The sequence below is a fragment of the Mobula hypostoma genome, chromosome 23 (genome assembly GCF_963921235.1).
Source record: "Mobula hypostoma chromosome 23, sMobHyp1.1, whole genome shotgun sequence".
Taxonomy (NCBI): Eukaryota; Metazoa; Chordata; class Chondrichthyes; order Myliobatiformes; family Myliobatidae; genus Mobula; species Mobula hypostoma.
The window spans coordinates 12,329,371-12,352,012 of NC_086119.1; the positions used below are offsets into that span (position 1 = coordinate 12,329,371).

Here is a 22,642-nt window from a genome sequence, read left to right on the forward strand (position 1 = left end):
GAAGGTATTCTAAGGGACAAGATATATGAGTATTTGGATAGACAGGTCCTGATTAGGGATGGTCCACATGGCTTTCTGCGTGGTAGGTCATGTCTAACCTATCTAATAAAGTTTGTCAAGAAGGCTAATGAAGGGCTGGCAGTGGACATTGACTGCATGAACTTTAGCAAGGCCTTTGACAAAGATCTGCAGCACATGGGAGGTTGGTCCAGAAGTTTAAGTCACCTGGCATTCAGGATGAAGTTATCAACTGGATTCAGCACTGACTTAGTGGGCGAAGTCTCTCTGTCTGGAGTCCAGTGGTGTGCTCCAGGGATTGGTGCTGGACCCATGTTGTTTAACTATATTAATAATTTAGATAATAATATAGGAAATTGAATCACCAAATTTGCATATGATACCAAGATTCGAGGTGTAGTGTGCAGTGAGGAAGGCTCTCAGAGCTTGCAGCATGATCTTGACTATCTGGGAAACAGGCTGAAAAATGGCAGATGGAAAAGAATGCAGACAAGTGTGAGGTCTGCTGTAAAACAAAGGGAACTAGGAGTACAGGTTCATAGTTCCTTAAAAGTGGCATCATAGGTCATAAAGAAAGCTATTGGCACATTGGCCATCAAAAATCAGGCATTTAGTATAGAAGTTGGGATGTGAAGTTAAAGTGTATAAGATGTTGGTGAGGCCAAATTTGAAGTATTTGGTGCTGTTCTGGTCACCTACCTATGGGAAAGATAGCAGTAAGATTGAAAGAGTGCGAAGAAAACTTACAAGGATGTTGTCAGGAATCGAGGAGTTATAGAGAAAGGTTAAAAAGGCTAGAACTTCATTCCCCGGAGCGTAGCAGATGAGGGGAGATCTTATGAAGGTATAACAAATTATGAAAGGTAGAGAAAGGGTGAATGCATGCTGGGTTTTTCCCCTCAGGTTGGGTGAGACTAGAATCAGAGGTCATAGGATTAGGACAAAAGGAAATTTAGGAGAATCTGAACAGTAACTTCTTCATTCAGAGGATGGTGCGAGTGTGGAACAAGCTGCCACTGCAAGTGTTAAATGTGGGTTCAATTGTAAAATTTAAGAGAGGTTTGGATAGGTCCATGGATGAGAGGGGTATGGAGGGCTATGGTCCAGGTGCCCAGGTAGATAAGACGAAGCAAAATAACAGTTCGGATAACAGACTAGATGGGCTGATGGGGTATTTCAGTGCTGAAGTTCTCTATGATTCTATTATATACCTTGAAAATTTGTGTCAGAGGTAGGACTGCCCACTTAAAAAATCAGACCATAAAAACATCCAATTGTCAAACAGTTCGCTATGTTCAATGTGCGTCTGAGCCCCAACAAGCAAGAAACCGTGTAATGGTCAACTGCCCATGTCAAAAAATGTGGCAAACATTTGAAGTAATAATAAGTAAACAGGCACTTAAGCTCACCTATTGAGTGCATGAGTCCACTGTCTACATTGGCGTTGAGAAGGTTGGACATAGCAAGAACCGTGCAGTGTCTAAGTGAAGCAAGGCGACGTGACATCCCTCTCTTTCGTCCGCCAGTTTGAGCTGTCTCCTCCTCAACTTCGCTGCAGTCATTGAGCAAGTTCATGAAGAGCGTAAAATACCTAAGGGAGAGTCACTTTTACCGAGATATTGCAAATTTTGTGATTTTTTTACATAATACTTGCTAGATGAGGAGCTTTTTTGAGCATAGTTCAAATTACCACCAGATACAACAAATTGGTTTGTTGTTCTCTATGTCACAAACTGGACTCACTTGAGGAAGAGCTGTGATTTAGCCTCCATTAATTCTACGCCATCCCCCTCCTCCGGTTGTAAAGGTAACCCTGCGAGCAACGACACCACGGCCTCCATACTCGCTTGGTCAAGGTCTCTGTAGAAGATAGTCATAAAGAATTCCAAGTTTTATTTTCTAAAATTTCATAAAACGTGGTTTTTTTCTTTCTTTATTTTTTCTGGTTCCAACAGCAAACAGAAACCAATTCCAAAGTTACAGTATGGTTTATTTTCCATGTGAAGTTATTGCAAAGCTCATTACATCAACAAAATCCCTTGATTATGTACACAGGAGATTTTGCAAATGTTGGAAATCCAGAGTAAAACATACAAAATGTTGGCGAAATTCAGCAAGGTCAAGCAGCATCTATGGAGGGGAATTAATGGTCAATGTTTTGGACCCAGTCCCAATGAAGGGTCTTGGATTATTTTATTTATTTATTTATTTATTTGCTGAGATATAGGCCCCTCGAGCCACACTACCCAGCAATCCCACAATTTACTCCCAGCCTAGTCACAGGACAAGTTACAATGACCAAATAACCTACCAACCGATACTTCTTTAGACTGTAGGATGAAACCAGAGCACCCGAAGGAAAACTCATGTGGTCATGAGGAGAAAGTACAACTTCCTTACAGGCAGCGGTGGGAATTGAACCCGTCTTGCCTGTACTGTAAAGGGTTGTGTTAACCACTAAGCTACCATGCTGCCCTATCTTGTATTCTGTTATTTTGTACAGTCTAGAACTAATAACATATTATGTTACTAAATGAAAATGTAGTTAGACACCCAAACTGAATGGTGTTCTGAAGTGCTTCCAAGATACATATATAGCCTGAAGCAACAATGGAAGAAATTATGTCACAATTTTTCAATTCTCCAGTACAAGGTTAGAACTTTCTAAACTCAAGGCCTGTGGAATAGTAAATCCATTAATGTACAGTGGAGCTGCTTAAAATAGAACATGGAGAAATCGAAGTTTGCGATGGACAAATATTAGAACAATTGTCAAAAACTCCAGTGCCATAATGAAATTGGCAAAGGGCTATAATGGTTGTGAGGAGCATCTGCAGTGAACAGTGGAGCTGAAAAATAATAAGATAATCTGTATTTTCATTACATTTGGGATCTGAGGGTGGATTGGCACAAACAATTAAAAGGAATTCAGGACCTCATAGTATTTTCACAACTTTTAGAGTAGATTTGTTTCTAAACAGCTTCCAACCTTCTCCATTGCTATCACACCTTATTCTACATTCTCCTTTTGCTTTACCTTGTGCTACCTCAATGAACTGTTGCAATGAAATTATCTGTATGGATGGCACACAAAACAAAGGCTTTCACTAAGTACATGTGACAAGAATAAGGTTAAGATCTAAGATCAGCTTTCTGCGTCACACATATATTGAAACACAGTGAAATAAATTATTTGCGCAAACGACCAAACGAGCTATGCTTCCAGCACCAATATTGCAAGCCCACGGCTTACTAATCTTAACCCGAACATCTTTTGTCGTGGAATGTAGGAGGCATGCCATCAACTACCTTGACAAACTTCTGTAGATGTGTAATGACTGGCTGCATTACGGCCTGGTATGGGAACACCAATGCCTTTGTACGGAAAATCCTATAAAAGGCAGTGGCTTCAGCCCAGTACATCACAGGTAAAGCCCTCCCAACCATTAAGCACATCTATCTATATGAGACACTGTTGTAGGAAAGCACCATCCATCATTAAATATCTTCAACACCTAGGCCATACTCTTTTCTCGCTGCTACCATCAGGTAGAAGGTGCAGGTGCCTCAGGACTTGTACCACCGGGTTTAAGAACAGTTATGATCTCTCAACCATCAGGCTCTTGAACAAAAGAGGATATCTACACTCATCTATTGACATGCTCCCACAGCCAATGATCTCAACTTAAGGACTCTTTATCTTGTTATTTATTTATATTTGCATTTGTTGCCTTCTATGTTCTTGCTCATTCACTGATCCCGTTCACAGTTACCGTTCTATAGATTTGCTAAGTATGCCCACAGGAAAAAGCGTCTCAGGGTTGTATGGACTGACATGCACGTATGTACACTGATAATAAATATTACTTTGAACTTTTGAATTTTGAAACCAGAGGAAACGCACAGGGTGAACATGCAAACTTCTCACTGAGAGCCGCAATAATTGAACCCCGATCGGGTTTACAGCTGGCACTGTAAAGGAGTTGTGCTAACCACAACCGTGCCGCCCAAAACTAAATAGACCTTCCATTCATTCACAAAGGGGGCAGTCTTGCTGCAGTGGGTGGGAACCTTCCAGATAGGTCATAAACAAGCTAATAAATCTATTTGCCAATTTTATTTTTTTCATGCTTTTACTTTGTTAACAATAAAACTTGAGAAATTAGAAAGCATTTTTTCCCCAGTATTTAATTACACTACAACTATTTCAGAAAAAGTGGATAATTTGAGTAATAATGTTAACCTTAGTTGAGAAACATTTAATTGGAGAGAAAAAAAATTAGTTTTACCTCGTTAAGCACTTCACATCATCATCAGCAGCCTGGTTTGATGTTCCCATAACCCAATCTGTCAAGTATTCCACCATCTTGTTCCTGGATAATTAAAAAAAATCAGTTTGCAATGTGAACTTCCAATATCAATGCCTATAGGTAGTTAAAAACATTAGCGATTCTGCAGATGCTGAAAATTTAGACTAACGCACACAAAATGTTGGAGGAACTCAGCAGGTCAGGCAGCATCTATGGAGAGGATTCTCCAGAAGCCGGAAATCTAGAATAACATACAACAAAATGCTGAGGAACTCAACAGGTTAGCTAATCTCCCAGCTTTCCACGATGACAGCACATTCTTACAATGAAGACAAACTATTCTCACGACAAATTGTGCATTCCAATTCTCTGGATAATGCAATTCTCAGTCACATTTGTACATGTTATACTTATTCAAGGGACGTGCAAGTGTATGGCAGGGCCAGCGTTTACTGTCCCATCATTTAAAATGGGTTTGCCAGCCATTTCAGATGGCAGCTAAGTGCGAAAGACAATGTCGGGTCTGGAGAGTGCACTGGCCGATTACTTCTGAAGAACAACAGGCAGTATATTATGACCAAGGCGTATGAGACTACAGGTGCTGGAATCCTCATATTCCATCTGGATAGTCTATAACCCAATAGCTTGAATATTAAGTTTCTCTATAGGAGGTAGCCTTCCTCACCATTATGGTTACTTCCCCCTCTCCCTGCCCTTCTAGTCCTCCTTTTTCTGTCCCCTTTCCCTCAGAACAGAACAGAACAAGCAATAAAATAACTTCAGCAAAACAAGAACCAATCCTCCCTTCCACCAACCACACACCCACTCAAACGCACACACAGTCCACACACACACACACAGTCCACACACACACACACACATTCACTCACTCCTCTAACTCAAGGACAGACCTCCAGTCTCCATTGAACTCGCAGACTCGCAAGCCAAGCACCTCCAATTTTGAATTTGCATTTCATTTTCAAGCTGCCATCACGATTTTGAATGCTACCTTTGAATCAAGGGTCCAGGCCTCTGCAGACAGCATTATATCACCACTACAATATTTGATTTAAATGCTTACCTAAATTTCATCTCTTGGCAGAAGGAGAGATCATCTCGCCTCTCCATCATGACTTCCACCAATTGACAGAGTTTGGTTTTGATCTGAATTGCATGGACAGTATTCCCAAGAACACGCACATACCTGCAACAAAGAGCACAAAATGGCCAGCTGGTCATACAATTTGAGATATTTATGGATTTTACTTCTTTGCATCAGCTTAATGCATGAGAAAAATGAAAGTTAATCATTCAGTAACGCTAGCAGCAGAAGATTAGCTGGATAAATAATCACTTGACAAATAAGATCAGATAAGCAGCCTGATGGTTTAGAATTAGTAGCTCTGGTGGCGAAGTGGCATCAGCGCCGGACTTCAGGACGAAAGGTCCCGAGTTTGAATCCAGCCGGCTCCCCTGCACGCTTTCCATCCGTGCTGGGTTACGAGCTGGTGATCTCTTTGGAAACCCACCCGGCAGAAGGCAATGGCAAACCACTGCTGTAACTTGCCTCATACACGGTTCCCCACTACGTCAGAGAGGCGTGGAGGGAAATCGTCCGCTAACCGGAGAAACTCCGAATGCGATGTACCTTTCCTTTTCCATGATATGCTACCACTCAAATCTAAGACAAATCAAGATTACAGATCTTGAATAGAGGTCAGCCCTTCCATTATTTCTATCTTAGCTCCTTTCATCAACGTCAGGAAAGACTGAGACCAAGGGGTCCAGCCACAGAATACAAGGATGCCTCTTTAGAACAGAGATAAGGAGGAATTTCTTTTCAGATGACGAATCTGTGGAATTTATTGCCACAAGCGGCTGTGGAGGCCAAGTCCTTGGCTACAGGTTCTTGACTAGTAAGGGAGTCAAAGGTTACAGGTAGAAGGCAGGAGAAAAGGGTTGAGAAGGATAATAAATCAGCCATGATTGAATAGCAGGGCAGAGTCGATGGGCCAAATGGCTTAACTCTGCTCCTGTGCCTTATTGTCTGAGTAAGTTGACTTGTTACCTTCAAGTGATACTGATATTTTTACTCTAAAAGTTCAAAGTCCAATGTAAATTTGTTATCAAAGTACATAGACAGTATGTCACCATGTACAACCCTGAGATTCATTTTCTTGTGGATATTCACAGTCAATACAAGTACCACAATAGAATCAGTGAAAGACTGCACCCACCAGGACAGACAAAGCAACATATACAAAAAGTGCTGGTGAGCACAGCAGGCCAGGCAGCATCTATAGGAAGAGGTACAAACCAATGTGCAAAAAAACAATAAACTGTGTAAATTCAAAAAGAGAGAAAAAAAAAATAATAACAATAATAAGTAAATAAGCAATAACTATCGAGAACATGAGATGAAGAGTGCTTGAAAGTGAATTCATAGGTTGTGAGAAAGCTTTAGTGATGGAGTGAGTGAAGTCGAGTGGCTACCCCCTCTGGTTCAACAGCCTGATGGTTGAAGGATAATAACTGTTTCTAAACCTTGTGGTGTAGGTCCTGAGGTTTCTGTACCTCCTTCCTGATGACAGCATTGAGAAGAGAGTATAGCCTAGGTGGTAGGCATCCTTGATGATGGGTGCTGCGTTTTTGCAACAGCATTCTCCATGTAGATGTGCTCAATGGTTGGGTGGGCTTTACCCATGTATCCACTGTTTTTTGTAGGATTATCCCTACAAGGGCATTGGGATTTCCCAGCCAGTCAATATTCTCTCCACCTCATATGAAGACAGTTTGTCAAAGTTTTAGATGACATGCAAATCTTTGAAAATTTCTAAGGAAGTAGAGGCGCTGTTGTGCTTTCTTTATAATGGCACTTATGTGCTGAACCCAAGACAGATTCTCTGAAATGACAACACCAATGAATTTAAAGCTGCTGACCCTCTCCACCTCTGATCCCCTGATGAGGACTGGCTCATGGACTTCCGGTTTCCAGCTCCTGAAGTCAATAACCATCTCTTTGGTTTTGCTGACATGCAGTCAGATTTTCAATCTCCCTCGACTATTTTGATTTGTCACCACCTTTGATTCAGCCAATGACAGTTGTGTCATCAGCAAACTTAAATATGACATTGGCGCCATGCTTAGCCTCACAGTCACATCTAGCATAATATCTAAACTCATTAGCAAATAATGGTTACTTCAGCAAGAGAGGTGAGGAAAATTAGCAGTCATGATACCAACAGAGGGAACCATACCTAACGACTAAAGACACACACCTGCAGGAAAAACATTACCTGACTAAATTGAGCATCATCGTTTCAATGCTAGCCTGTCCGAGGTGCTCTGAACTGCCTTCAGTGTGATTGTCAAGTAGGTTCTTCATAATTGCTATCGTCTGTTCCACAAATGGTGTGTTTGTATCATTCAATAACACCTGTATGAAAATACAGTTGTGTTTTAAGAAGCATTATCACTTTCACTGAAAATACCACGTGCAACCGAATGGGAAAGTGGTGCCCAAGGCAAAAGAAAATGAATTCATCTGTCACCAAAACTAGAATTGTAGAAAACCAAGTTCTAGGTAATTGATTAGTACAATATAAATATAACTGATCTTCTGCAGGTATTAAAGATCAGTTATAATGTTGCTAACTGGCAGAACAGGATGGAGAGGCTAAGTGATCTACATTTTTCCCGAATCCATGTTTTTGCATAATTTGTTTGAATATCGCTAATACAGAAAATGAATTCATATCAAACACAAGAGATTCTGCAGATTCCAGAGCAACACACACACAAAATGCTGGAGGAATTCAGCAGGTCAGGCAGCATTAATGTAGGGGAATTAAGAGTTGACGTATTTGGGCCAAGAACCTTCTTAAGGACTGGAAAAGATAGGCGAGCAAGCCAGAATAAGAGGGTGAGAGGAAGGGAAGGAGTACAAGCTGGCAGGTGATAGTTGAAACCAGGTGAGGGGGAAGATAGATGAAGTGAGAAGCTGAGGCAGGATAGATAGAAGAGGTAAAGGCTAAAGAGGAAGGAATCTGATAGGAGAGACCGTGGACCATGGGAGAAAGGGAAGGAGGAGGGGAACCAGAGAAAGGTGATGGGCACGTGAAGATAACAGAAGGAGTAAAAATGGGGAATAGAAAAAAAGAGAGAAGGGAGAAGGGAGAAGGGGGGGATAAATATTCACTTGTTAGAGAAATCAGTGTTTATTCCAACAGGTTGGAGTTTGGCCATACAGAATATGAGGTGTTGCTTCTCCAACCTGAGAATTCATATCAAGTGTTTCTAACTGGTTTTTAATTCAATTTTCCCACCACCCACCCTTTCCTATCCACAACAGCACAAACTTGGATAACACATAGTGGCAGGTCTGGAGGGCATTTCATCTCAGTTCCATAGCCGTGAAACACTGATGAGGATTAAGTAGATTTGCTTGGATACCCACCTGGCCTTGCAAGTCAAAAAACCTGCTGATGCAATTTTTCAGCTTGTTGAAGAGCATGGGGTAAAGCACAGGACTAAGCTCCAGTCCGACTAGGTCTTTAATATTAGTCCTGATCTGAAGCCCTACTTTCTCATGATTGCACACCATCAACGAGAGCAGTCGTTCCAAAAACTTGCTGACCGGAGTCTCTGTATTTCCTTCAGTTGAAACCATGGATATCATGGAACCCTTCCTTTCAGTGATCGGCCCCATGGGAGGGCTGTAAGTGACTAAGCCTGAGTTAGTGCGATGCTGGAGACAGACACCTCCTATTGCACACAAGAAGCCTGTCATGTTAATCCACTCCTGTAGCGAGTCAGTGTCCGACAGGTCTATCGAGCCACCACTTACATGTGACATCCGGCGCTTAACAATCGTCTTATGAAGACTTTCTGATACCTAAAGGTGGAAGCACGTCAGTACATATTAAGTCAGATTAGGTATTACGACGGATCATTCTTCATGCACAACAGAACTACTTAAGAAAATAGCTTCCTTAAAATATTATAAATTGAGATTGATTATGATGTTTTATTACATAGAGTGAAATGCATCGCTTGTATCTACAACCAACACAGTCCAAGGATTATGCTGGGGGCAGTTCGCAGATGTCTGCCACCAACATAGCATGCTCACAACTCTCTAGCCTTACATCTTTATAATGTGGGAGGAAACCAGAGCACCTAGAGGAAACCCATGTGGTCACGGGAAGAAGGTAGAAACTCCTTGCAGACATTGGCGGGAATTGTACCCCAATCGGTGATGACTGGCGCAGTAAAGTTTTATCTAAGTCCTACAGTACAGCACCACCTGTTATTCAAGTTACACAAGAAAAGCATGGACAGAATCAGAGAGAAACTTGTGGTTTGTTGCTAAACTAATTCAGACAGTACTAATATAACAGGCACGTTCATAGGCAGCTGGGCACCGGTGAATTATGTTTTTATTAACTCTGTCATCGACTGCCCTAAACCCGTCTGTGCGGGGGGGGGGTGAGGGGTCAGCAACCCCATCCTGTAAAAACCAGGAGAAATGCCAAAAAAAAGCTCCGAAGACCTCATACCTGGGAGAGGAAGGATCTTCATCTAGAAGAAGTAAGATGGGCTACACCTGGGGAAAACGAGAGATTGACCTAAGGCAGAGGACGCTGGCGAGCTGCTGTCGGTGTCTCTGCCCCTGCAGGGGTGGTGGGCTTAAGAGCAAGAAGGGGTTTACATTGGGATCTCAGTTTATATCACCTAAATCCCAATGAAAGCAAGTTTATAGTTGAAATTAAACGTGGGAGGCCAGTGAATCACAAAGCAAAGACACAAAGTCTAACAGAAACATGCTACGAGCCCATGGTATTACGGGGAAGATTCTAGCATGGATAAAGCAGTGGCTGATTGGCAGCTGGCAAAGAGTGGAAATAAAAGGAGCCTTTTCTGGCTGGCTGCTGGTGACTAGTGGTGCTCCACAGGGGTCTGCGTTGGGACCGATTTTTTTTACATTATATGTCAATGATTTAATGATTTGGATGATGGAATTGATGGCTTTGTTGCAAAGGTTGCAGACAATATGAAGATAGGTGGAGGGCAGGTAGCTTTGAGAAAGTAATACCATTTCTTTGGTAGAAGAAATGAAAGGATTGACTACTTTCTAAGTGGAGAGGAAATACAAAAAACTGAGGCACAAAGGGACTTGGGAGTTCTTGTGCAGGATTCCCTAAAGGTCAGTTTGCAGGTTGAGTATGTGGTGAGGAAAGCAAATGCATTGTTAGCATTCATTTCAAGAGGATGAGAATAAAAAAGCAAGGATGTAATGTTGAGACTTTATAAAGCACTGGTAAGGCCTCACTTGGAGTATTGTGAGCAGTTTTGGGCCCTTTACCTTAGAAAGGATGTGCTGAAACTGGAGAGGGTTCAAAGGAGGTTCACGAAAATGATTCCAGGATTGAATGGCTTGTCACATGAAGAGCGTTTAATGGCTCTGGGCCTGTATTCACTGGAGTTCAGAGAATGAGGGATGACCTTAATGAAACCTATTGAATGGTGAAAGGTTTTGATAGAGTGGATGTGTAGTGGGAGAGTCTAAGCCCAGAGGCCACAGCCTCAGGATAGAGGGCATCCTTTTAAAACAGAGATGAGGAGGAATTTCTTTAGCCAGAGAGTGGTGAATCTGTGCAATTCTTTGCTACAGGCAGCTGTGGAGGCCAAGTCTTTATGTATATTTAAGGCAGAGGTTGATAGCTTCTTGACTGGTCAGGACACAAAGGGATACAGGGAGAAGGCTGGAGACTGGGACTGAGAGGGAATTTCGATCAGCCATGATGAAATGGCAGAGCTGAGTTGAAGGACCAAATAGCCTAATTCTGCTTCTCTATCTTATGGTCTTATGATATAAACCAAAGGAAAAAACTGGGTGCATTTTCATGTGGAGATATGATAATATACTCCAGATAAAAGAATATCAGATAATAATAAACATTGTTTTGCTAAATTCATTAAGGAACATAGAAAACACTACAGTACAGAGGTGTCACTGAGAATGATGCTAGACTGATTTTTAACTTACAAGGTAAATTTAACCCTTCCATTTTTCTTTCATCCATGTGCTTATCTAAGAGTCTGTTAAATGCCCCTAATGTATTTGCCTCTCCCATCACCTCAGCAGTGCATCCCATGCGCCCACCACCCTCAGTAAAAAAAAATCTACCTCTGGCATTCCCTGCTATACTATCATCCAATCACCTTAAAGTTATGCCCCCTCATATTAGCCACTGCCAACCAGGGGAAAAGGAGTTGGAGAAAAAAATCAGAAAAAAGTATTTTGCGTCTGGGTTTCGAAAACTAAATGACAGAATCAGAATTAGGTTTAATATCACTAGCATATGTTGTGAGATTTGTTGTTTTGCAGCGGCAGAACAGTGCAATACATAATAATAGAAAAACTATAAGTTACAATAAGAAATACATATAAAAAATTAATTAAGTAGCACAAAAAGCAAGCAAAAATAAGAAAAGGAAACAAACATCAGAACATAATCAAAATGGCCCATAAAAAGTGTAGAAATACAAAAATATATTACAGCAGTTCTTCACAGCAAATATTAGGTGAAGATGTTATTAGGAAAGAGTACCTAACTTTGTCAAGGGTATGCTAGTTTAGTACTGCGCTCTACTGTTCTATGTCCTATGTAAGTACCCTCATTGATAACTATTTAGATTCCAATACTATGAGGCTTCATCAATATATGATTTTATTTGGCCAAACCTTCACCAGGTGGTTTGTAACAATACAGTGGATTCTGGTTAATTGGGACATATCAGGACCAATACATTTCAGCCCAATTAAGCAACTGCTCCAATTGACCAAAATTTAGTTAAAAAGGTATAAAAAAAAGCCAAACCTCTATTTAAATGTGTAACAAATTATTTAATTAATATATTTAAATGATAAACAGAACAAATTAGAACACTACTTTCAGGACTATAAAACCATGCATTAGTTTGTAATAGTTATCGATCCAGGAATTAACCTAGAGAACCTTGTTATGTTCTTTTGATTGACTGTAAGCTGACAAAATCAGTGCAGAACCTTAGGGTAGACAATGGACTGCCGCATACAATCCTTCCAATGACTGCATTTTCCAAATCTTCATTTTCATTGTAAAGTTCAAAATGATCGTCAATACCTTCACATTCCTCATCGTTCCTAACTTGTTGACGTAGTGAAATCGTTCCATTTTCACTCCCAGCCATTTCTGGCATCTCCAAGCCTGAATGCTTGAAACCGCAGTGGGCAAAGCAGTATTGAATTGTCTTACTGCTTACTAACAGTGACAAAATTCACCGCTTTTTGAACACAAACACAAACAACTGTCATTTAAAAACTGTTTGCTCTAAGCAGGGTCTAGTGTCTAAAAGCTACGCAAGTGCATGTGACTGATATTAATTAGAAAACATTCGCAACAGTATCTTGCCCCAATTAAGCAGCATCATGTCCCAAATATATGATTATTTTCTTAGTTTAGAGAAACCGCTTAGTTTCTCAATTAGCTTTTGTTCTTTTTGAGGTGTCCCAGGTAAGCGGCTGCCCTGATTAACCGATGGCCCAATTAACCAGAATCCACTGTATTTCATTTCAATTTTTCACTTTAAGCACATGATAATCACAAGGAGTTGAAAAGGGAGCATTTCAATTTTCATGGTCCAGTTCGAGTTGGAAATGGGTAGAGGAAATGTATTAGAACAAACAATTATGCTTTTGCCATTTTCTCCACAACTTTTAAAAAGATCATGAGTTATTTGAAAAAGCAGAATAAGCCTGTCCTTTGATAACTTATCAAAACTGATTACATATTTTATGACTGCTTAGATTTCTTTAATGAAAATTTGGCCTTCAAGTTTATGAATAAAAGCAGACACATCAATAACCATTCTATTGTCATGAGAATGTTAAGAACACCAAAGTACAAATAACTAATCTAAAATATTAACCTAAAACACCTAAAAATAGTACTATACCAATCTTTGCCTCAATCCATAGACCCTACAATTGCTGCTGAAATCAATGGTGTCTTGGAGCACGTTCCAAATATGTCCTGAAGCGGGATCAGAGATGCAACGTCAGCAAAATGCCAGGCGTCTCAGCAGGACTGGTGCAAACTGGTAGATTACATCTTCTACGGCAAGTCTCAGATTTTCACATGACTCTGGGATGCAATTTCACACCTGCCAGCAAGGGCTAGGGAGATCCAGCTCATCACCTTTTGCTGCCTTTGGAGAGCTATGTGCTTGTGAACTTGGAAAGTTTCTGATGGGTCTGGGAACATTGTTTGGCTTTAGGCATCTGTGTTAACAGGAAGCATTTATCCACAAATTCAAAATGTTACAGATGGTGGATATCTGGCAGATGATCAGTGAGTGCTGAAGATACTCAGGTCATCTGGAGAATGGGGGAAACCTCTCTCTCCACAGATTATGCCTCACCCAATATTTTTAGTTCTTATTCAAGTTTAGTTTCCTATGCCGCAAAAAAAAATTAAAATATGAAGCATATTCTAATGCCGCAATGTTTCAGCATATATGCCTACCCATTCCATCACTGAGACTGGTTCCCAACTATTGATGGCCATGGCACAAGAGTCTTTCTGTATCATGCTTCCAAACTGAGACTTACCTGTCCATCCTCAATCTTGGTTTTCGGATAATTCAGAATTAACTTCGTAGCGTGCTCCCATTTTGTGTGTGTGTCTTCCCAGGCCTATAGAGACAAAATAGCAGAAGTTTGCGTGGGGAAAAGAAAATGGTGCAAATGTAGAACATATGGCCCACTTGTCAATATCGAAATTTGGCTGTCACAGATGGGAACAGAGGCTCCATTTGTTTTTAACAGAGCTGAATGTCGTTAAGTTTTATTTACAAATACCAAATACTACAGCATGCATTTCAGAGAAAACGTAGTTTAGACGTAACAGAGATTTTGTAGGTTTACCATTCTATGGTCTTTGCATTTGTGGCAGAGTATACATAATTTGGATCCATAACTAATTAATCTTCTTTTGCTAAAGCTAACACAGCTGGGGACAGTTCTCTAGATGATTACGTCATGGGCACAGTATGTTGGCGCAGAAATGTGTGCCAACACTTGTGGGTTGCCCCCAGCACATCCTTGGGCTCTACTGGTTGTTCATGCAAACAACGCATTTCTCTGTATGTTTCAATGTACATGTGATAAATCCAAATCTGTAATCTGAAACTGATTACATTAGATTCAAACAGGACATATAGCCCTGGCCAAATGTGGCATCCATCTAAACTAATGCTATTTGTTTCTTGCCCTCTATTCCCAGCCTGTTGAAGTGCCTATCTAAATGCCTCTTAAAAGTTGTTATTGTATCTGTTTCTAGCACCTCTCTTGGTAGTGCATTCGAGTGACCTATTGCCCTCTATATTAACAAAAATCTTGCCCTGCAAATCTCTAAAAACTTTCACCCATGCACCCTAAATTTATGCTCTATCACATTTTCATTTCCACAATACGGGAAAAAAATCTACCCTCTATACTGTAGGTCTTTGATAATTTAATATATTAATATTGAGTCACCCCTGAGCCTCTTACATTACAGAGAAAAGAATTCAAGTGGGCTTAACCTTTCCTTGTAGCTTATACATTCCAAACTAGGTAACCTCTTCTGCACCTAGAGGCTGCAGGTCCTACTTAAAGTGTTGTAAACAGACTGTACACAATATTCCAAATGTGGCCTTAGCAAAATCTTATCCAGCTGCAACATGACCTTTCAACTTTAATATTAATTGCTACAACCAATGAAGACAATTGATACATCATCACTGGTTGCTTCTAAGACTTTCACTCAAGTAAGCAGGTGCCTTTGGTATAAGCCGATAGCATTAGCAACTGCAGTTATTGTTCACTTCTATGATAATACACCATTCGCCAAACTTCACTGAGGTATTCAACACTAAGAGAAGGCTTTACCAGCCATTGAAAGGAAAAACCAGAAGAAAGCCAAATGACTCATCCTAAATTTTGAGATAAGTACTACAATTTGCAACTGCTTAAGCATCACTTGCCAAAATGCCAACCGTCAGATGGAATGTGCACAATAGAAAAGGGCATTTTTGCATCTTTATCAAATTAAGGCCAAAATATCTCAAGGTTTACCTCAGTGTTGCCTGCTGTTGGATGCTCTATCCTCCTCAACAATGCCATCACCCGTTTTTGAAGAGCTGCCCGCCCTGTAGAATAGTATTAACAAAAATATATCAGACAAAAAATATATATAAACAGAAACACTGAGACAAGGAGCTATCAACAGTGATCGGGATCCATTTACTTAACAGCTTCCTAATGTGAAGGATAACATTCTATTTTAACTTCTCTGAGGTACTGTGGTGTGAGTGTGATATTGGGACTTTTGAGTTCCAACTCATTAGCACTGAAAGCAGAAAGAAGAGCAAGTCTTCAAAAGGATAACAAGAACAAGAAATCACTTCAAAATTTATCTGGCCAGACCAGAATTCAAGGTGAGTGGTCCTGGTTTCGAATCCAGCAGGCTCCCTGCACGCTTTCCATTTATGTCTAGCTAGCAAATCAGTCTCTTAAAAAAACAGACAAAATGCTAAATTAGACTTGATATTTGCCTTCACACACATTACATAAGGATAGTTCTAGCTGAAAATATAAATGTTATAATAGGAGAGCTCAAAGGTTCATTTCACAATGAACCAGTAGTATAAAATCAAATCCTGCACAACACCACTTCCCAGTCTCAGGAGCTATTTCAATCCTTGCTTTCCATTTCCATTCTGCAGCCAGCCTAATTATTATGCTAAATGTTCCACTTTTGACATTTTAGCCATGATTTTTCAACACAGTAACTTTCTCATGGACTTGGTCTACTTTTTGTTACTTCAAAAATTTCCAAAAGATTGATCTTTTAGCTTTAAAAGCTACACCAACATTAGAAGACACTGGAGAGGAATGATTTCTCATCATCTCCAGAATCTGCCAATCAGAAGTGTTTGCTAAACACTGGACTTAAATTCAATAGACATTAGGAAACACAGAGTTTAGCCTGATCTACATTTTCCTTCAACATCTATTGCATCAATCCACCTAACTAAAACAAGCCCAATAATTAGGACATGAAAGACACATTAATAAACTATCATTTATTTGTAGGTAAAATGCTGTTTCTTAGACTATCTAAAAGCAGAAAAGAAAATTTTAATTCTTAAGCTATCCAAAACTTCCATCAGCCCAGCCTCCAACATAACACCACCACCCCCAATTTCAATTGCTGGCAGAGAAAATCTCATTCTTGCCACACTGCCTCAAATTTCAAGTAACATCTTCATTGTTAAAAGTAATTTAACATACAGGATAGCAGAAGATCCAATGGAGTAAACGTTGGTAATTTTACACAATTTAACGGAATTTCGATATCAAGTTGAGCTGCATGTAGACGGTCGTTAATCAGTAAATCTACCTGTTGACATCATATTGCTGACTGATGCAAACTCCATGAAAGTGTTATAATTTGGGAGGATGCTTTGGACAGGCACATCATCAACTCCACACCTAATATCAGCTTCTTCACAAAGGTGCCGGAAACATGACATGGATACAAGAACTGCTTCTATGTCGGGACTCCAGAGGAACATATAGAGTGCCACCTCCAGTTTCGTCTGTGCCTGACGACAAATGGGGATCCCACTGCCAAGTGTGGCACTCTCCTATGTATAGAACAAAATCAAAGAAATAAACAAAATAGCCGCAAATTAGTTCAAGCAGATTTTAAAAATGCAACAATATTCAATGCATATAGCTTCCAACAAGACTTAATATTCCAAGCACATTATAACAGAATATTAACATTTAATCCAGTTACAGCAGAATACAAACATACGGCAAGGTACACTATATTCTTTCACAATTCTATTTTCAGTGTTCACTGATTTTGGGAAATCAGGAATTTATTAAAAAAAAAATTTCTCCATCATAAGTGTGATAAAAATAGAGTCACAGAAAACTACAGCACATAAACAGGCCCTTCAGCCCATCTAGTCCATGCCGAGCTTGGCACGTTGGCCTACACCCAGACCATAGCCCTCCATACCCTTCCCATTCATGTACCTATTCAAATTTCTCTTAAATGTTGAACTCGAAACAAGAATCCACTGGCAGCTCATTCCACACTCTCTCCACCCTCTGAGCGTTAAGTTCACCCTCATGTTCCACTTAAACAGTTCACCTTTCACCCTTAACCCATGACCTCTAGTCTTAGTCTCACTCAACATCAGTAGAAAAGGCCTGCTTGCATTTACCCTATCTATAGCCCTCATAATTTTGTATACCTCTTATCAAATTTTCTCTCATCCTTCTACTTTACAGGGAATAAAGTTCTAACTTATTCAACCTTTCCCAATAACTCAGGTCCTCAAGTTCTGGCAATGTTCACATAAGTTTGCCCTGTACTCTTTCAATCTTTCCTGTAGGTAGGTTCTCTAAATTACACCTCATCAACATCTTATGCAACTTTAACATAACATCCCATTCCTAAGTACTTGGAAATGCTTTGGTGTCTTGACAAAGTGAGGCTATTCAAGGAAAAGACTACTTTTACAAGTTCCTACTGAATAAGCACATTATGCATAATATTTTGTGAAGGAGGTGCAGCAAGTTAGAAGCTCAGAATCAAAAGCCTGAGAAAGTTCTTGGCCTTTACAGATAGTAAAATTAAACTATTGCGCAGAATCAAATGACAAATTTAATTTTATTACCTTCTTCGTTAAGGAGGTCACATAAAATCTATAACAGCTCCCAAAAGTAGCCATACCATTTTTGTTCTGAAAGTGATTTTCAGTTTTGCACCTACCCAGGAGAGCAACCACATTGCTACTGCAGTAGTGGAACATTTTGCTTGCAATACTATACCAGGCATTAAAATGAGATCATTGACAAGACCTGTCATTTTTCCTCTTAACCCTAAAATAAAGTCAATTTACTGCAAATAATAAAAACAAAAAAACATAGATGTGGGAAGTCTGAAATGAAAACACAAAATGCTGGAAACACTCAGCAGGTCAGGTATCATTCAGTTTTGATGCAGCGACTATAAACTGAGATATTAACTTCGTTTGCAATACATTGGTTGACCCACTGAGTGTTTCCACCATTTTTCTACTTATTTCGTTTTACTTTTAACACTTAAAAAGTTCTCCTATCATTCCATTCTAAATTTATGCACTAAAATCAACTTTTTGTTCTGTTATGTTTTGTTCAAATTGAAACAGAGTTCAATTTATGATTTTCTTGTGAATGCTGCTTACAGTATGTGATGCTTCGTGTCTGTGAGATTTTTATTGCACATGTGTATATGACAATAAATTGGACTTCCACTTTGACTAATAATAAACCAATTATCATGAACACAGTAGCTGCAAAGAGGTTGACAGTAAGCCTTTATGAAGTTGCCCACTGTCACCGACGGCTCAATAAAGGCAGATCATCTTGGTGAGTACTGCCTTCAATCCTAGTTATCAATGTTCATCACTATTGATGATGAGTAACTCATACTTGACTGGGGAAGTAGGGTTACAATAAAATAAAACTGTGAAGGGTGATCACCAATCAGACCCTCAAAAACTACCTTCTCCATCAAATACCATCAACTTATTTACCAAAGTCAATAGAGTTACAGATAACAATCAAATAGACCACTGAAAACCTTCCTGATGCAGTAAATCTTATATCCTCAGAATACAGTGAAAGAGTACCTACACAGATTACTTAACTTTCCTTTACTTAAAACTATCAAACCAATAATCATTATTTTGCAACAAAGATCTACATTTTTACATGTATCAGGACTTCATTCTTTCACGGGGGTAGGACAATGGTGTATAATTTTCTTTGCCCAAAATAATGGCTATTACATCACTGAAAGTATTACCTTATTCTTCAAAAGAAACTTATTCCGACAAATAAGAATCTCCCGCAACCACTTGAGAATTTCTGTGCTGTTCAGCACTTGATGAGCAATCAATTTCTTACAGATGAAGAACAGAACCTGAGAGCTTTCAACACAAAATAGAGTAATTATGAAAAAAAGAGATCAGAGTTTCAGATAGATTCTTGGTGCTAGGCAGAGAGAAATGACAGTTCTACTGGGCTGAGAACTGAAATTGCATGCAGGGATGCCAGGTAATTAGGAAAGCTAATGGAATATTGATATTTTAGTTCACAGACCACTGGCAAAACTGCACAAAGTTTTGGTCCCATACTCTAGAAACAACATATCTGCATTGGAGACGGTGCAGGAACAATCCACTAGGTTGACTTAGTGCATGGTATTACAGGAAAGATACTAGCATGGATTGACTGTGTGGCAGGAAGCAATGATCGAGGGCTATGGGTAACCCTAGGTAATTTTGAAAGTAAGTACATGTTTGGCACAACATTGTGGGCCAAAGGGCCTGTATTGTGCTGTAGGTTTTCTATGTTTCTATGAGTGAGAATAAAGAGGGCCTTTTCTGGTTGGCTGCCGGTGACAAGCAGTGTTCCATGGGAGTCACTTCTTTTCACGTAGTGTCAGTGATTTTGATGACGAAACTGATGGCTTTGTAGACAAATTTGTGGACGATATGAAGGTAGGCGAAGGGGCAGGCAGTGTTGAGGAAGCAGGGAGTCTGCAGAAGGACTTACACAGATTTGGAGAATGGGCAAAGAGGTGGCAGAAGGTACACAGTGTAGGGAAGTGTATGGTCATGCATTCTGGTATAAGGAATCAAGGTGCAACAATTTTCAAAACAGGTAGAAAATTCAAAAATAGATGTAATGCTCAGGCTTTATAAGGCACTGGTCGGAGTATTGAGAACAGTTTCAGGTCCCTTAGCTAAGAAAGGATGTATTGGCATTGGGGAACGTTCTGCTTTGAAATTGCAAAACATAAAACTAATTGAAAGAAAAACACAATGAGATCAGGACAAACGTGTACTCTCTGATATTTTTTAGCGAGGTGAACATGTATGACGTGACAGCGTGGTGACATATGCCATTAATGTACTTTTACATATAACCTGTAACGAATTATGTGAACAACAAAGAATGCTGAATTAAACAATATATTTACATTATTACTCAAATGTTACTGAAACATTAAATACAAAATGGAGAGAGCCCAGAGGAGGCTCACGAGAATGATCCCAGGAATGTCAGGGTTAACAGTCAGTGTCAGTGTTTGATGGCTCTAGGCCTGTACCTGCTGGAGCTTATAAGACAGAGTTGGGGGGTTGGGGGGGGGGGGGAGATCTCCTTGAAAGTTATCAAATACTGAAAGGCCTAAATAGATTGTACATGGAGAGGATGTTTCCTATAGTAGGGCAGCTTTGGACCAGAGGGCACAGCCTCTGATTCGAAAGATGTCCCTTTAGAACAGAGATGAGGAAGAATTTTTATAGGCAGAAGGTGGTGAATCAAGGAATTCATTGCCATCCGTAGACGGCTATGGAGGCCAAGTCATTGGGTATATTTAAAGCACAGGTTGATATTTTCTTGATTAGTAAGGTTATGGGAAGAAGGCAGAAGAATGTGGCTGAGAAGGATAATAAATTAGCCATGATGGAACGGTGGAACAGACTCAATGGGCCAAATGGCCTAATTCTGTTCCTACCGTATGTATGTCTTATGGTGTTATGATCTTACTCACAATAAAAATGTTGGTGCTCCTAATGAACACCAACTTCAACACATGTACTACATTGTGAAAAAGGAATGGTGACAAAGCAGAATTTGGTATATGAATACATAGAGATTTACCTTATATCCCAGAAGGTTGCTATTGGTGCATCTGGGTTCCATAACCCTATGTTTTCTGGTTGATGAAGAACCAACAAGGCCTAGAAATAGAAATTGTAAGAAAAATTTATCCGAGAGCAAATAGAAACTTGGCACAATGCCCAAAAATGCTTTTGATCACATCTCTTTTTTCCAATAATCAATCAACAAATTAATATCTCAAGTCATAAATTTTCATTGTAGTAATGTTCTGATAATAGAGCTACTTTTCTTTGGACATAGTGGATAGATACTTCGATTTCAGGATTGCCATTTAAGTATACATAATGTACAAGGAAGGAATTAAATGTTGGAAATGCAAAGTAGTTCTATTGGCAATATGAAAAGATAATGATATTCTGGATAAAATTCTTCCCCAAAACTGTAAACAAAAGACAGCAAAATAAAACAGTTTTAATGAAACATCCAATGTGATTGATCAGAAATTAAGCTCTCCTCCTCGCTGACAATCAATACAAGCACAACTCAATGATGCCCACTGCTGTTCGTTCGTTCTCTCTCTCTCTCTCTCTCTCTCTCTTTCTCTCTCTCTCTCTCCCTCTCCCTCTCTCTCTCTCTGTCTCTCTCTCCAGTCATGAGTGTGAGGCTAATCACAGCTCAAATGCCATCTATCAATTCACTAATTACATCACTACTGTTAGCAAAATCTCAAAAGGCAACGAGGAGGCCTTCAGGAGTGAGCTAGATTGGCTGATTGAGTCATGTCACCTCAATATATTTACATTCAACATCAGCAAGACCAAGGAATTGAGTGTGGACTTCAGGAAAGGGAAGTTGGAAAACATACACCAGTCCTCATTGAGTGGTCATCAGCAGCTTCCTTGGTGTCAGGATCTCTGGGGATCTATACTGAGCCCAACACATTGAATAAGGGGCTGTACTTCATTCAGAATTTCAAGAGATTAGGGATCTTACCGAAGATTCTTACAAATGTCTATAGATATACGGTGGAGAGCGTCACCGCCTGGTATAGAAGTTCCAATGTGCAGGATCAAAAGTTGCAGATTCAGTTAGCTCCATCACAAGCACAACCATCCCCACCATCAAAGATATCTTCAAAAGGTGGTGCCTCCCAAAGGACAATAAATGAAGGTTAATGATAATAAACCTGACTCTGATTCTGTTTCTGAATTAATGCTCTCACCTCCATGGCTTCCTGTGCTATCTCAGGCATGCTCGTCTGCGGAACCAGCTGAACTAGACCAGTTATCAGCTCAGCAGTGCTGTTCTGGATTTCATGTCCAAGCTTCCCTGGATTCTGCACAGCACAAAAATCATTTTTGAATGTTCAAAAGATGAAATGGAAAACAAAAAAAATCTAGCTGTGCAAGTTTAACATTCATACAGCAAATATCATTTTGTTTTTAAATTGGAGATCTCATGAACTTGAAACCTGAAGATATTCTTTATTCATCAGTTTGTAGGGAATATCTTCATATTGCCATTCAGAGCCTTT

General features: G+C 39.8%; 1 protein-coding gene across 9 annotated transcripts in view; it reads right to left on the reverse strand.

Annotated features, from left to right (window-relative positions):
• Window positions 1-22,642, reverse strand: part of nf1a (neurofibromin 1a) — a 385,105-nt gene that overhangs the window by 223,398 nt on the left and 139,065 nt on the right. For all 9 annotated transcript variants that reach the window (XM_063031787.1, XM_063031792.1, XM_063031790.1 and 6 more), the window contains 12 exons: window positions 22,331-22,444; window positions 21,148-21,227; window positions 19,283-19,406; window positions 16,817-17,063; window positions 15,490-15,563; window positions 13,984-14,067; window positions 8,785-9,222; window positions 7,625-7,764; window positions 5,410-5,532; window positions 4,308-4,391; window positions 1,762-1,878; window positions 1,428-1,609 (listed from right to left, as the gene is read on the reverse strand). In XM_063031787.1, the coding sequence (XP_062887857.1) occupies window positions 1,428-1,609; window positions 1,762-1,878; window positions 4,308-4,391; window positions 5,410-5,532; window positions 7,625-7,764; window positions 8,785-9,222; window positions 13,984-14,067; window positions 15,490-15,563; window positions 16,817-17,063; window positions 19,283-19,406; window positions 21,148-21,227; window positions 22,331-22,444 (1,807 nt within the window). The remainder of the gene's footprint in view (window positions 1-1,427; window positions 1,610-1,761; window positions 1,879-4,307; window positions 4,392-5,409; window positions 5,533-7,624; window positions 7,765-8,784; window positions 9,223-13,983; window positions 14,068-15,489; window positions 15,564-16,816; window positions 17,064-19,282; window positions 19,407-21,147; window positions 21,228-22,330; window positions 22,445-22,642) is intronic.